The sequence below is a fragment of the Gorilla gorilla genome, chromosome 9 (assembly GCF_029281585.2).
Source record: "Gorilla gorilla gorilla isolate KB3781 chromosome 9, NHGRI_mGorGor1-v2.1_pri, whole genome shotgun sequence".
NCBI lineage: Eukaryota > Metazoa > Chordata > Mammalia > Primates > Hominidae > Gorilla > Gorilla gorilla.
The window spans coordinates 12,303,346-12,316,868 of NC_073233.2; the positions used below are offsets into that span (position 1 = coordinate 12,303,346).

General features: G+C 37.9%; 1 protein-coding gene across 1 annotated transcript; it reads right to left on the reverse strand.

Moving 5' to 3' along the window:
- Positions 1-2,768: 2,768 nt before the first annotated feature.
- Positions 2,769-3,710, reverse strand: LOC101139359 (olfactory receptor 56A5). The gene has a single exon (XM_004050572.3). The coding sequence runs from the start codon at positions 3,708-3,710 to the stop codon at positions 2,769-2,771; it is 942 nt and encodes a 313-aa protein (XP_004050620.2).
- Positions 3,711-13,523: the final 9,813 nt, after the last annotated feature.

Genomic DNA, 13,523 nt, shown 5'->3' on the forward strand with positions numbered 1-13,523 from the left:
TGTAGGTCTCTCTGGTGCTGGGTTTTACTGTGGCATGGCCCAGGATTGAGGTCCAAGCAAAGTCCAGTGCTTACTTATGTGTCTTTCCCCTAAGATAGTATCTCTCTCTTTGCACTGTTCCCTGATGTTGGGGGAGGGGTAACATGTGTAAGGTAAAATTGTCCTTCCTACCTTCTTCAATGTGTCTTTTCTTATCATTATGTTAAAACCAGGTACTGTGATCACTCACCTGGTTTTCTTAGCTCTTGTAAAGGTATTTAATGCATGGATAATTGTTCAAATTATCCATTTCCTATGGGAGGAAAAAATTATCCATTTCCCATGTTCTTATAGGAGAATGGTCACCAGAGAATCCTATTCCAATATTTTGCTCCACTTTCCTCCCAAATAAAAAGAAGACATTTGAGAAATCAACGTGCATTAGAAAATAATAAAATTAGTTTCCACATGTAAGTTAACAGCATGTTTTAGGCTCTGGTTAAAAAATGTTTTATAAATTAGGTCATCCAGTTTATCCAGCAAACAGAAATCAAATAGTAAGGGGATAATTAATTATTACTCTTCTTAAATGAGAAAATTAGGACTCATATTGAGATTGGTGAGTCAAAAGTAACACATCTTATCCGTGGCCAAATCAGTGTGCCTGGAACATAAATAAAAATCAGTGTTATCCCAATAAGCAGGCTTAGGTTCTATGGTAGATAAGATTGCATTGAACTGTGAGTTATATAAGGCTTTTTGTAAGTATCTTTGGAGAATATATTACATTAATAATTTCATTCTTTCCCTAAGAAGGGAAAATAAGAAAAAAATAAGAAGATGTGCACACATAATATTCACTTTTATTCATCAAAATAACTAAATATGTAAAGCATTATATTAAAGCTCTAGAATATACAAAGTTGAAGAGATGAATAAAACTCTTCACCAGACTCAGAGGAGTTTATAATCTACTACCAAAGGGAGATACACACATGACTCAAGAAGGTCAGATTAATTCCATTGGGGTAAATAAAGGAAGGGTTTGTGGAGTAGGTGGAGTTTAAACTGAGACTCATAAGATGGGCATAGTTTTTCAAATGAAAAGAGTCGTGTTGTTTTTTATGTGGAAGAGGATACTGGAACACAGACTTTAAGAAAAATAGGAGGGACATAATGTTAAAAAAAAATGAGCTAGGAGCTGACCTGCATGATAGGTAAACAGAAGAGTGAAAAATTTTGTATTTTGATTAGGATCAGTCTTTGAAGTTGAGAAGGAGGGAAGATAGAAATAAAAACTATTGTTTTGGTGAAAGACAATACTATAGAAATAATAAATTGGGCCAGTCGTGGTGACTCACACCTGTAATCACAGCACTTTGGGAGGCTGAGGCAGGTGGATCGCTTGAGCCCAGGAGTTCAAGACCAACCTCAGCAACATGGTGAAACCCCGTCTCTACAAAAAAAAACAAAAACAAAAAACCGGGCATGGTGGTGCACACCTGTAGTCCCAGCTACTTGGGAGGCTGAGGTGGGAGAATCACTTAAGCCTGGGAGGCAGAGGTTGCAGTGAGCCAAGATCGTGGCACTGAACTCCAGCCTGGGCGATAGAGTAAGACCCTGTCTCCCTATCTCAAAAAAAGAAACAAGAAAAGAAAAGATAAACTGACTTATAAGTCTTCCAAGAATAATTTGATTATCATAGATTAGGAGACATTCTGAAATGATTCAAAAATAATATCTATGAAGTGCTCTATTACTAACCAAAAAGGGGCCTAGCTACTAAACGTTACTTAATCCCAGGAAATATTGGTCAGTATATAGGTCCCACCATTTTCAGAGCATGATCAGGATAAAAATTGCAAAGTGTAAAACTTACTTATCCTTGTTCTAAAAACTCACTAATTCAGATGTCTGGATCCTATGGGAAGCTATGCTGGCCAGGGACAGGACATGAAGATTGAGACAAGAGGACTGAAAGTAGGATGAGAAAGACGGTTTAACTGTATATCTAAGACAAGTAGGAAAGAGTAGGAATAAGATGGTGTCAGAAATCTGATGGAAAAGTCAGGTAGGATAGTATGAAGTCAGAAGTTGGTAAAATATATCTTAAAAAAGGACACACAGATTCACTTAAAGCAACACACACACACACACACATAAATATGAGTCATTTTAAGATGTAAAAATCACTAGAAAAAAACTATAAGAAATTCACACTCCAAATAAGTAGCATTAGATAAAAATATTAACAAGATCTGTCAAGGACAGAGGAGGCAGTGAATGTCACATGTTATTCACTCTACATAAGAATCAAAGTTCTTGAGTCAACATCTATATGTCCACAAGAGATCCATTAATGGCAAAAAAAAAAAAAAAGTATCCACGTTGAGCTGAGTCAGGGAAAACCAAGACATCTAACACATATATATGTATTAAACAATACGGGAATTGAGAAACATTTAAAATAATTGGAATTATATTTATCCTTTGTTTGAAAACCATACAATTCTAAGCTCCAGTGATTATGGCTTGTCAATTCGTACTCACATAGATGAAGTCAAGAAAAACTTCCAAACAATTCTAGAATGCCAAAACACTAAGATTCCAGTCAGTGAAACAGAAAGCAGGATCCAACGAGTAGATATCCCTATAATCAATTGAAACACTGAAGAAAGCCAAATCTAAACTTATTCTCGCAGTAACAATTTAAATTTTCTATGCATCATAACAATTATTCTCCAATATCAATTTCTGTTTTCAAGGTCAGGTTGCATTCATTTTATTTTTTACAACCTCCTCAGCAGGTTCTGGATTCCCTGCTTGATCTCCTTGGTTCTCACACCATAAACAATGGGGTTCAGAGCTGGGGGAATGAGGTGGTGCAGGATGTTGAGCAGGATGGGGACATCTGGAGGAATTCTCTTCCTGGCCAGGTTAGTGATGACCAGAACCAGCAGGACTGTGGTGAAGAAGAGGATGAGGATGAAGTGGGAACCACAAGTACCTAGAGCTTTGGCCATATCTCCCTCACCCTTAATCCTTAGCACAGTTTTCAAGATAAAAAAGTAAGAGAGAACAATAAGGATGAGGTCAGAGCCCAGCAGGGTCCAACCTATAACAAACTGGTAGCTCTGATTCAAGGTGATGTCATCACAAGAGAGTTTAGAAACAGACACGTTAGTACAGATGCAGTTCTTGATGATGTGTCCTGCACAGTATCTCAGTCGAGAAGAAAGTATGGGGATAGGCATAGTAAGAAGGCCATTCCTGGCCACAACAAAGATGGCAGCCCTAGCGACAAATTGATCAGTGATGATGGATGAGTACTGTAGGGGCTTGCAGATGGCCACATAGCGGTCATAGGCCATGATCATGAATGTGCAGGACTCCATAGTCAGAAAACTGTTCATGATGAACATCTGAAGGAAGCAGGCAGGGAAGCTGATTGATCTGAGGTCAAACCAGAAGATGGCCAGGACCTTGGGGATGACGGTGAGGCAGAGTACGATGTCCAGCAGGGAGAGGAGGCTGAGCAGGTAGTACAGGGGCTGGTGCAGAGAGGCTTCCAGATAGATGGTGATCAGAAGGGTGGCATTGGCCCCCATGGCCAGGAGGAAGAGGAGGCTGAGGGGCAGAGACAGCCAGTGCTGCCAGCTCTGGAAACTGGGGAAACAAATGAGGAAGAATTCAAAGACTGGGGAAGTGGAGTTGTTGCTGGGTAATGTCATGAAATAAATCCTCAGCTGAGAAAATTTCACCTGAAATTGTGTTTGATAAGACACAGGAATTAGAAATAGAAAACAAAGCTGTTAAAATATTTGCTAACATTTTCTAATTTATAAAATGTATGAGATACAGATGACCAATCCCAAATGAAGGCAAAGTTTAGTAAATATTAACATAAATAGTGAAAGGTTTAGTAAATTATTTCTGAAGTTAATTTAGAAAAGCAAATAAAACAGACTAGACAAAGGTTTAGAAGGAAAATGATTTAAAAAATACCTCATTAAAACATACTGTAAAATACAAAAAAAATTCCAAATTATACTGACAAAGCAAATTGAATAATTACAGATCCACAGGCTAGAAACACTCATAAGTTTACAGAGTAATCTAGAATTAATAAATATGTCATAAAATAATTTAATTACAGGATCCTTTCAGTAAGTAATGCATAATTTGTTAGATGGGGGAAAATAATTATTCCTCTCTTTTTATTACACACCAAAGTACATTTGAGATGGAAAAAATATATAATATACTCCCAACCCTATTATAAACCTGAGGAAAATAAAAGTAAATATTGATTAAATATATAGAGGAACTCCCAAACTCCCTATCACTCTAACATATGGTACTGTGTCACAACCCATCCTAGACATATTTAATCCAAGCCTGCACAAGTGCAATTCAATGTTCCTATAGAAAGATGGGCTCAAAGGTTATGCTGTTTTCATTAACATTTATAACCACTAACCTAAAATGAGAACTTAATACACATATTCATGACAATAACCTTCTCTGGTTAATTCATTCCTCTATCTGCTTCAAGCAATTTTCCATATTTTCTATTATTTTCAAATACTAAATCTCCTCTTTTCTCAGATAACCTCTCTAACTGCTTCATAAAGACAGTAGAAACATCAGACGCAAGTCCTCTACTTCCCATGATAGACTCATAAACTCATCAGCATCCACATCCTTGCTCTCCTTATTGCACCAGCAGTATCGAGGCTCTATCCCTTCTCTGAATGGCAATCCTTGACCTCACAATTTGATTCTATTCACCTTGACCTTTTTAGGAACCCTGACTTATGGATTATCCAGCCCATTGCCTATGTATTCAACCCTTCCTAAATCCTTCCCATGGACATTCAAAATGTTCAAGTCTCTCATATCTTAATTATTTTCTTCATCTATCCCACATCCTCATTTGGATAAAGACCATGGTTTCATTTTTTGGAGAAAAATACTAATCTATTTATTCTTCCTATTTCACACCCAAACTTAAAAGACCAAAGGAGGCAAAGGACATCTAAAAGGGGACAAGTGACTGTTGGCTTCAGTAGTCCAATTGAGAAGTGATCAGTGTGTGAATAAATGGCTCTGAGGATGAGAAAAATGGGCATATTTTAGAGGTATAAATGTAATGATAGTGATATAAAGACAGTGATTAGACTAGTTGTGTAGAAGAAGAGAGGGTAGAATTCTAAGACTGCACTGTCTGTTCTGACTCAAATGACTAAGAAAGTTTCACGAAACAAAAAATAGCCTTTGAAAAGATTTGATATATGTTGTGGAGGCAGAGATTATGGATCCAATTTTGACGTGTTGAGTTTATTGGATCTGTAAACTATCAAAATACATGTGAAATAAAATGTTAGGGAAAGCAATTTAAATTCATTTGAAAGTTAAAGAATTGGAAATCATCAACACATAACATATAGTTCAAACCATAGGACTTTAAATAGATATACTTATGGAGAATATATAAATTAAAGACAAAAAGAGCAAAAGAGGTAAAGAGATTGCAAGGAGACCTAAAAGGAATGAACAGAAACATAATTGAAAATCAAATGGAGTGGACAGATATGCTCACATGAAGAGTTTCAGTAATGTGAGAAAGAGATTATCCATTGCATTTGGCAATTAGGTAATCATTGGTGGTCCTAGCAAACAGTTTCATGTGAAGAGAGAAATAGAATGCGGGAGGACAGGGAGCCAGCGGGACTGGAATGAATGGACACAGGGAGGACTGATCACCTCATTGGAAATCTTCACTTCAACAAACAGCTTCACATGGAGGGAAAACTGAATGCACAGGTAGAACAGTATGTATTAATGCATAGATTTTTTTTTACAAAAAGCAATGTGAATACATTTAAACTGAGGGGCAAAAGACTAGGAAGAAAAATACTGGTGATAAAAAGGGAAAAAAAAAAAGATAAAGCAACAGCCCTGGGGAGACAACTACTATTTCCATTTAAATACTGCACAAATCACACCACTGCCTAACTTTCTCTCCTTTCTCTCCCGAATCCACTGTAAAATCTCTGAAGTACATATAATGTATTTTCTCTTTTTATTTCATGTTGTTTTTACAGTATCCAGAGCTTAATAATTCTTAATAAATGCTTGTGAGGTAAATGTCTTAATTTGGGGAAGGCTGTTGACTTTTAAAGACTGAAATAAGAAAAAATAAAAAAGGAAAATATTAACCAAAGAAACCAAGGGAACTGATGTGGAAATTGAGGCAAGCCACGAGGAGAAGCTCAAGATAATAGCTGAATGAGCTGTGAGCCAGAGGTAGAGACAGTGACAGCACAGAGCTCTTGGGGAAGCTTGGGGAATCTTAAACAAGTCATTCACTTTTAGTGCCCTCTGGCCCCAAAGCCTGACACTTGGTGGGAGGGATACTCCTGATTCACCCCACTGACCTACTAGGTCATTGCCTTCATACATACAGCACCACCAAACTACCTTGTATTTCCTCCAAATGAAGAGAATGTCTTAGAGATCTTGCAATCCACCAAGGCAGAAAATATCCCAACACCCTAAAATATTCTCATTTCTCACCCTCTGCTCATGTTCTTTTCCTTAGTCCACTGTCTCTGAAAGATTCTTTCCTTAACTTGTGCTTTTTCCTGCCTCTTATGTGTAGTCCTCATCTACGATTGTGCTTTACAATTCCCAGACTCTGATCCATCCTCTTCAAGTCCTCATTCCTCCCTCACATTGTAGAGAATTATCTGATTCAATTCATCCTCTGCTACCTGGATTTTACTAAGAAGACTGTACTTAGTATAAAGGATAAGAGAGGAGGGTATGACGAGGAATGGGAGTAGAGAAAAAGTGGTTAGATACCTGAACATACTGTCAGATTGAGTTATAGACATAAATATGAATCAAACTTTTGATATATTGTTAACAACTATTATAAAGGAACACTGCACTAACAGAAGTAACAGTGATCAGAGAGAAATGGATAACTTTTACTCTGCTTTGCTTTTGTTCAACTATGCTTTGAATATTGTGTCCAATTCAATGCACCTTGATTTAGGGACCACTTCTGAAACTGTACTACGCAGAAAAAAGTACCCAGGATAAAGAAGATACTAAAAGCTCATTATAAGAAGTAGATACTTTAACCAAGTGAAGCCTTCCAAAATATATGACTGACCTTCAAGGGGAAGAAGAAAAAACTAGGGCTATTAGGGAAAAAAAGTCACAAGGAAGTCTGTTTCTGCTGGCTATAAATCATGTCTAATAATGAGAGGAAGCTTTTTCTCTCATTAACACTGGAACTTGTTGGGAGAAGGCAATGAGCACATTTCCTCACCAGCTTTTGCCCTAAGCCTCTTGGACTTGTGTCATAATAAACTCAAAACGCTGTCCCAGAACCATTTTTTTCCTCTTTTAAATCCCTAGATTGCTATTTCTGGGCACACATGCATGAAGTTCTCAGCCACAGAACACATGGGATCCCTTGTATGCAATAATATGAGATTGCTGAGACTGCAGAAGAGGCTTCCAGCAGGAAACTAGGATTCCTAAATCTTCATGCATTCGGTATCAGAGCCCATTGCCTTTTTCTTCTTTTTTCATGGGCATCAATATAAGCATGAGGAGAAAGTCTCCTGTTGAGTCCTCTGGTGACCCAGGGTCTCCTGGCCCAACACAGCATTGCTCCCCTCCCTTACCCCTGAAACTCACAGAGGATACAACAGATTAGGTCCTGCTTGAGGAATCTACTGCCTGCATCCAGTAACCAGAGCTGAGACTGCTTCCGAATCTAGAGGGTTTTATGATCTACGGTCAGTTCCTCACACTGTCCCATCCCCTTCTCCAAGCCAGCTGGGAGCAGTAGTTTGGGATACTGGGACCCAGCAGCTAAGTTAAAGGTTCCCATGAGAGCCAGGCTGGAGTGCGATGGCGCGATTTCGGCTCACTGCAATCTCTGCTCCCAGGTTCAAGCGATTCTTCTGCCTCAGCCTCCCGAGTAGGTGGGATTACAGGCGCCTGCCACCACGCCCAGCTAATTTTTGTATTTTTAGTAGAGACAGGGTTTCACGTCAAGAAATCCGCCTGCCTCGGCTTCTCAAAGTGCTGGGATTACAGGCATGAGCCACCGTGCCCGGCAGGGAACAGGATTTAAATATGAGAGAGAATTCAATTCTGCATCTGACTACTTAACTACACAGACCATCCTCCTAAACATTCTCTTATTCTACATTAACATCATAAGATGTTATATTGACAGATTTCCTTGTATTAAAACTTTTCAGAATTTCTTAACAAACCTACAAGATTTCCTTCTTTTTATAGTTACTGAAATTCAACTCCACTATTTGATATCTGTATGAATTTTGACAGCTAATTCACTGTATGTAATCTCGGTCATTAATAAATATTTATTTATAATTATCAACTATATGTCCAGAATGAGATTAGTCACAGGGATAAGAGATTATGGTCCCTGCTCTCATCAAAATTTTATTATGGTAATTGCATTACATTATAGTATCAATAGCTTCCCATTGTTCATAAAATAAAACCAACTTTCCTAATATGGACTACTGAGAAATATATATGAACTGGACTGTAAGCTTCATGAGGACTAAATTCCTGTTAATTTTGTTCCCTATTAATATGATGTCTAGTACAGTGTTTACAGTGTGGTAGAATCAACATATTTTTATCGAATTAATTCAAGATCATACATACTCTATCTCCTCCTTACTTCTCCAGTGTATTTAGAACCACCTTTTTTCAGTGGATGATTATCCCTGCCATAGTCATTGTTGAATGTCTCTTGGGGGTTTGTGATTATGAAGTTAAAGTGAAATCAGTCAGTTGATTTTTTTTTCCTTCACCTCCTAGGTCCAACCACAGAGAAGACGAACAGTTGGGTTTAATCCAGTATGTTCTTAATTTTGTATCTGACCACAAATCTCTTGTATTCTTTGACCTATTTTGTGGTTAAGCAGGCTGATCTCTATGGCCTAGTTCAACTGAGCTTTCTGAAATGACTTCCTGGCTTCCAGTTCAGATAATAGTAGCCACCTGAAGGAGATCAAAATATGGAGGGACAAGATTGGGTATTTATTATTATTCCTATCCTTTGCTTTGATACAGTTCTGTTAGTGGCTGCTTCTTTGTAGCCAGAGGTCCTATTGGGAAGCATATCTTCCAAAGCTCCAGTGCTTACTAAGTTTGAGGAATGTTGCTGCCTCTCCATTGCCCTTCAGGGCTGGGGCTGGTAGTGAGTTCCTGCTGTTGCTATCTCCTACGTGCTTCTTATTGATTCCCTTGACCCTGCCAAGACCCCTATAAATAGTCTCTTTATTAAACCCTTTTTTTTTTTTTTTTTGAGATGGAGTCTTGCCGTGTCACCCAGGCTGGTGTGCAGTGGCACGATCTCGGCTTATTACAACTTCCACCTCCTGGTTTCAAGCAATTCTCCTGCCTCAGCCTCCCGAGTAGCTGGGATTACAGGCACCCACCACCGGTGCCTGGCTAATTTTTGTATTTTTAATAGAGACGGGGTTTCACCATGTTGGCCAAGCTGGTCTTGAACTCCTGACGTCGTGATCCGCCTGCCTCGGCCTCTCAAAGTGCTAGGATTACAGGCATGAGCCACCGCACCTGGCCTCTTTATTAAACTCTTGTCAGTGAAATCCTTTTCCTGTACTGTCTGTTTCCTGCTCATATTGTAAACAGTACAGTAGTTAGTACCAGAAGGGTACTCAAAAATGGACACTTAACATGAGATGCCAGGATTCGGTTATTCGCATATTGATGAGAATGTGGATAACTAAATTTCCAAGGCAAAATGGAACATTAAATGTAGCATGGAATGGCATCCCAATAATGCAAATTAGCAGCAGTGTGTGTAGAACGACAGGCAGGTGGAGGACAAGGACCTATGGTAAGAAGGACTGTAGGCTGTCTGGGTGAAAATCCTAGCACCATCACTTACTAGCCATGGTACTTTGGACAAATCACTTTACCTCTCTGGGTCTCAGTTTTCACATTTAATATGACGATAGTAATAGTGACCTATTTTGTAGAATGCTTGTGAAGATTAAAAGAGTCAATATATAAATAGCACTTAAAACAGTGCTGAGCTTATAGTAAGCACTATATGAGTTAGTTACTATCAATTGCACTATTTTATATAAAACTGATTGATTTCTTTGTGTCCTCCACTTTTCTTTTTGGTAATGATTCCTCATATACTCCTCAGACTTTTTTCCTACTGGGAACCAACTGTAAAATATAAAGTTCTACCTCTTATGCCTGTTTACTCCACTAATATGTATTTTTTTTTCTCAGTATACTGTCATCAGTATAAAGAGAGAGTCCAGATCATATATTGTGGAAACAAAATACAAAGTCTGGGGCCTGGGCCTGGGCCTACTAAGAGTTCATATCAGACAGCCTCTTAAGGCCAGGGCTTGTGAAAGAAGACATTCTTTAAGTTTTAGGGAACATGTGCACAACTTGCAGGTTTGTTACATCTCTATACATGTGCCATGTTGGTGTGCTGCACCCAGTAACTCGTCATTTAACATTAGGTGTATCTCCTAATGCTATCCCTCCCGCCTCCCCCCACCCCACAACAGTCCCCAGTGTGTGATGTTCCCCTTCCTGTGTCCATGTGTTCTTATTGTTCAATTCCCACCTATGAGTGAGAACATGCGGTGTTTGGTTTTTTGTCCTTGTGATAGTTTGCTGAGAATGATGGTTTCCAGCTTCATCCATGTCTCTACAAAGAACATGAACTCATCATTTTTTATGGCTGCATAGTATTCCATGGTGTATATGTGCCACATTTTCTTAATCCAGTCTATCATTGTTGGACATTTGGCTTGATTCCAAGTCTTTGCTATTGTGAGTAGTGCCGCAATAAACATACGTGTGCATGTGTCTTTATAGCAGCATGATTTATAATCCTTTGGGTATATACCCAGTAATGGGATGGCTGGGTCAAATGGTATTTCTAGTTCTAGATCCCTGAGGAATCGCCACACTGACTTCTACAATGGTTGAACTAGTTTACAGTCCCACCAACAGTGTAAAAGTGTTCCTATTTCTCCACATCCTCTCCAGCACCTGTTGTTTCCTGACTTTCTAAAACTTAAAGTATAATAATAATATTGAATTTTTAAAAAGAAATATAGAAACATCCACATTCTGCAAACCAATTTCCTTTCTAAATACAAAGAGAAACTTTAAGTAAAATACTAGGAAGCCAAATAAATATGTTTTTCAATTAAAAAAAAGAAGACACTCTTAGTGACTGTAAAGGGGGCAGTTCCAGAAAGGAAGATGGTAGAGATACCTGTTGTCTTGGGCTTGTCTCTAGGAGCAGGAGGAAAGGAACTGGGAGAGGGAGAGGAAAAGGGAGAGAAGGAAGGAGGATGGGAGACAGAAAAGAGGGAAAGAATAAAAAGAGGGAAGGAAGAAGGAAAAAGGATTAGAAGAAAAGGAAAAGAAAAGGAACTGTAAGGAAAGAGAAGGAATAGGAAGTAAAGGGAAGAGAACAGAAGGGAAATAGGAAGGGGTAAAAGAAAAGAAAGGGAAAATAAAAGACGAAGAGAAAGGGAAAATGAAAGGAAAAGCTATCTTTTGAGAATTTCCAGTCACAATTCTTTCCTTACGGTGTTTGGTGGCTGGAATTCACATACCTTTTGTGTCCTAAAATCTATAAATAAATTGGTGTTTTGTTGGCTTAAAGTTATTTGTAACACTTATTTTGCTATCCTTCTAATATCCAGTATAATCTGTAGTAGTAACACTTGTTCGGTCATCATTTTGATTACTTGTGATTGTTTTTCCTTCATAGTTCTTACTCAGGCTTTATTAATTTTATCAGTCTTTTCAAAAAATCCAGTGCCGAGATTGGTTAATTTTTCTCTATTGTTTCTGTTTTCTATTTTATTGACTCTTCACTTGTCTTTTTTTTCACCTTATATTTTAGGCTCATGGGGTATACATATGCAGGCTTGTTACATGGATAAATTTCATGTTGTAGGGGTTTGGTGTACAGATTATTTAGTCATCCAGGTAATGAGCATAGGACCCCGTAGATAGTTTTTTGACCCTCACCCTTCTGCCACCCACCACCAAGTAGGCCCTAGCGTCTATTGTTCTCCTCTTTGTGTTCATCTGTATTCAATATTCATTCCTGCTTGTAAGACAGAATATGTGGTATTTGGTTTTCTGTTCCTGCATTCACTCACTAAGGACAATGGTTTCCTACTGCATCCATGTTGCTGCAAAGGACATGATTTCACATTTATGCCAGTTAGTATTCCATGGTGTATATGTAACACATTTTCTTTATCCAACCCACCGTTGATGCGCATCTGGGTTGATTCCATATCATTGCTATTGTGAATAGTGCTCCAATGAACATTCAAATGCATGTGTCTTCATCATAGAACTATATATATTCCTTTGGATATATATCCATAATGGGATTTCTGAGTCAAATTGTAGTTCTGTACTATGTTCTTTGAGAAATCTCCAAACTGCTTTCCATAGTGGCTGAACTAATTTACATTCCCACCAGCAATGTATAAGTGTTCCTATTGCTCTGGTATCTTGCCACTATCTGTTACTTTTTGGCTTTTTATAATAGCCACTTGACTGCTATAAAATGGTATCTCATTGTGGTTTTGATTTTCACTTCTTTAATGGTTAGTGATGTTGAGTATTTTTTCATATGCTTGTTGACCACAGGCATGTCTTCTTTTGAGAAGTGTCTGTTCATGCCATTTGCTCATTTTTTAATAAGGTTGTTTGGGTTTGTCTTGTTGATTCATTTAAGTTTCTTATGGATTCTTGATATTAGACCTTAGTCAGATGCATAGTTTGCAAATATTTTCTCCTATTATGTAGGTTATCTGTTTACTGTATTGATAATTTATTTTGCTGTGCAAAGTTCTTTTGTTTAACAAAGTCTCACTTGTCTATTTTTGATTTGTTGCAATTACTTTTGGAGTCTTCATCATAAAATATTTGCCAGGGCCTATATCCAGAATGATATTTCCTAGATTTTCTTATAGGATTTTATAGCTTAAGTTTTATACTCAAGTCTTTAATTCATCTTGAGTTGATTTTTTGTGGTGATAGGAAGGTGTCCAGTTTCAATCTTCTGCATTTGGCAGCCAGATATCCCAGCACCATTTATCGAATAGGGAAACTTTCCCCCATTGCTTGTTATTGTTGACTTTGTTGAAGATAAACTGGTTGCAGGTATGCAGCATTATTTCTGGGTTTTGTAATCTTTTCCATTGGTCTGTGTGTCTGTTTTTGTACCACTACTATGTTTTTTGGTTACTGTAGCCCTGTAGTACAGCTTGAAGTTGGGTAATGTAATGTTTCCAGCTTTGTTCTTTGTGCTTAGGATCACTTTGGCTATTCAGGTTCTTTTTGGTTCCATATGAATTTTACAATAGTTTTTTTCTAATTCTGTGAAAAATGTCATTAGTAGCTTGATAAGAATAGTATTGAATCTCTAAATTGCTTTGGGC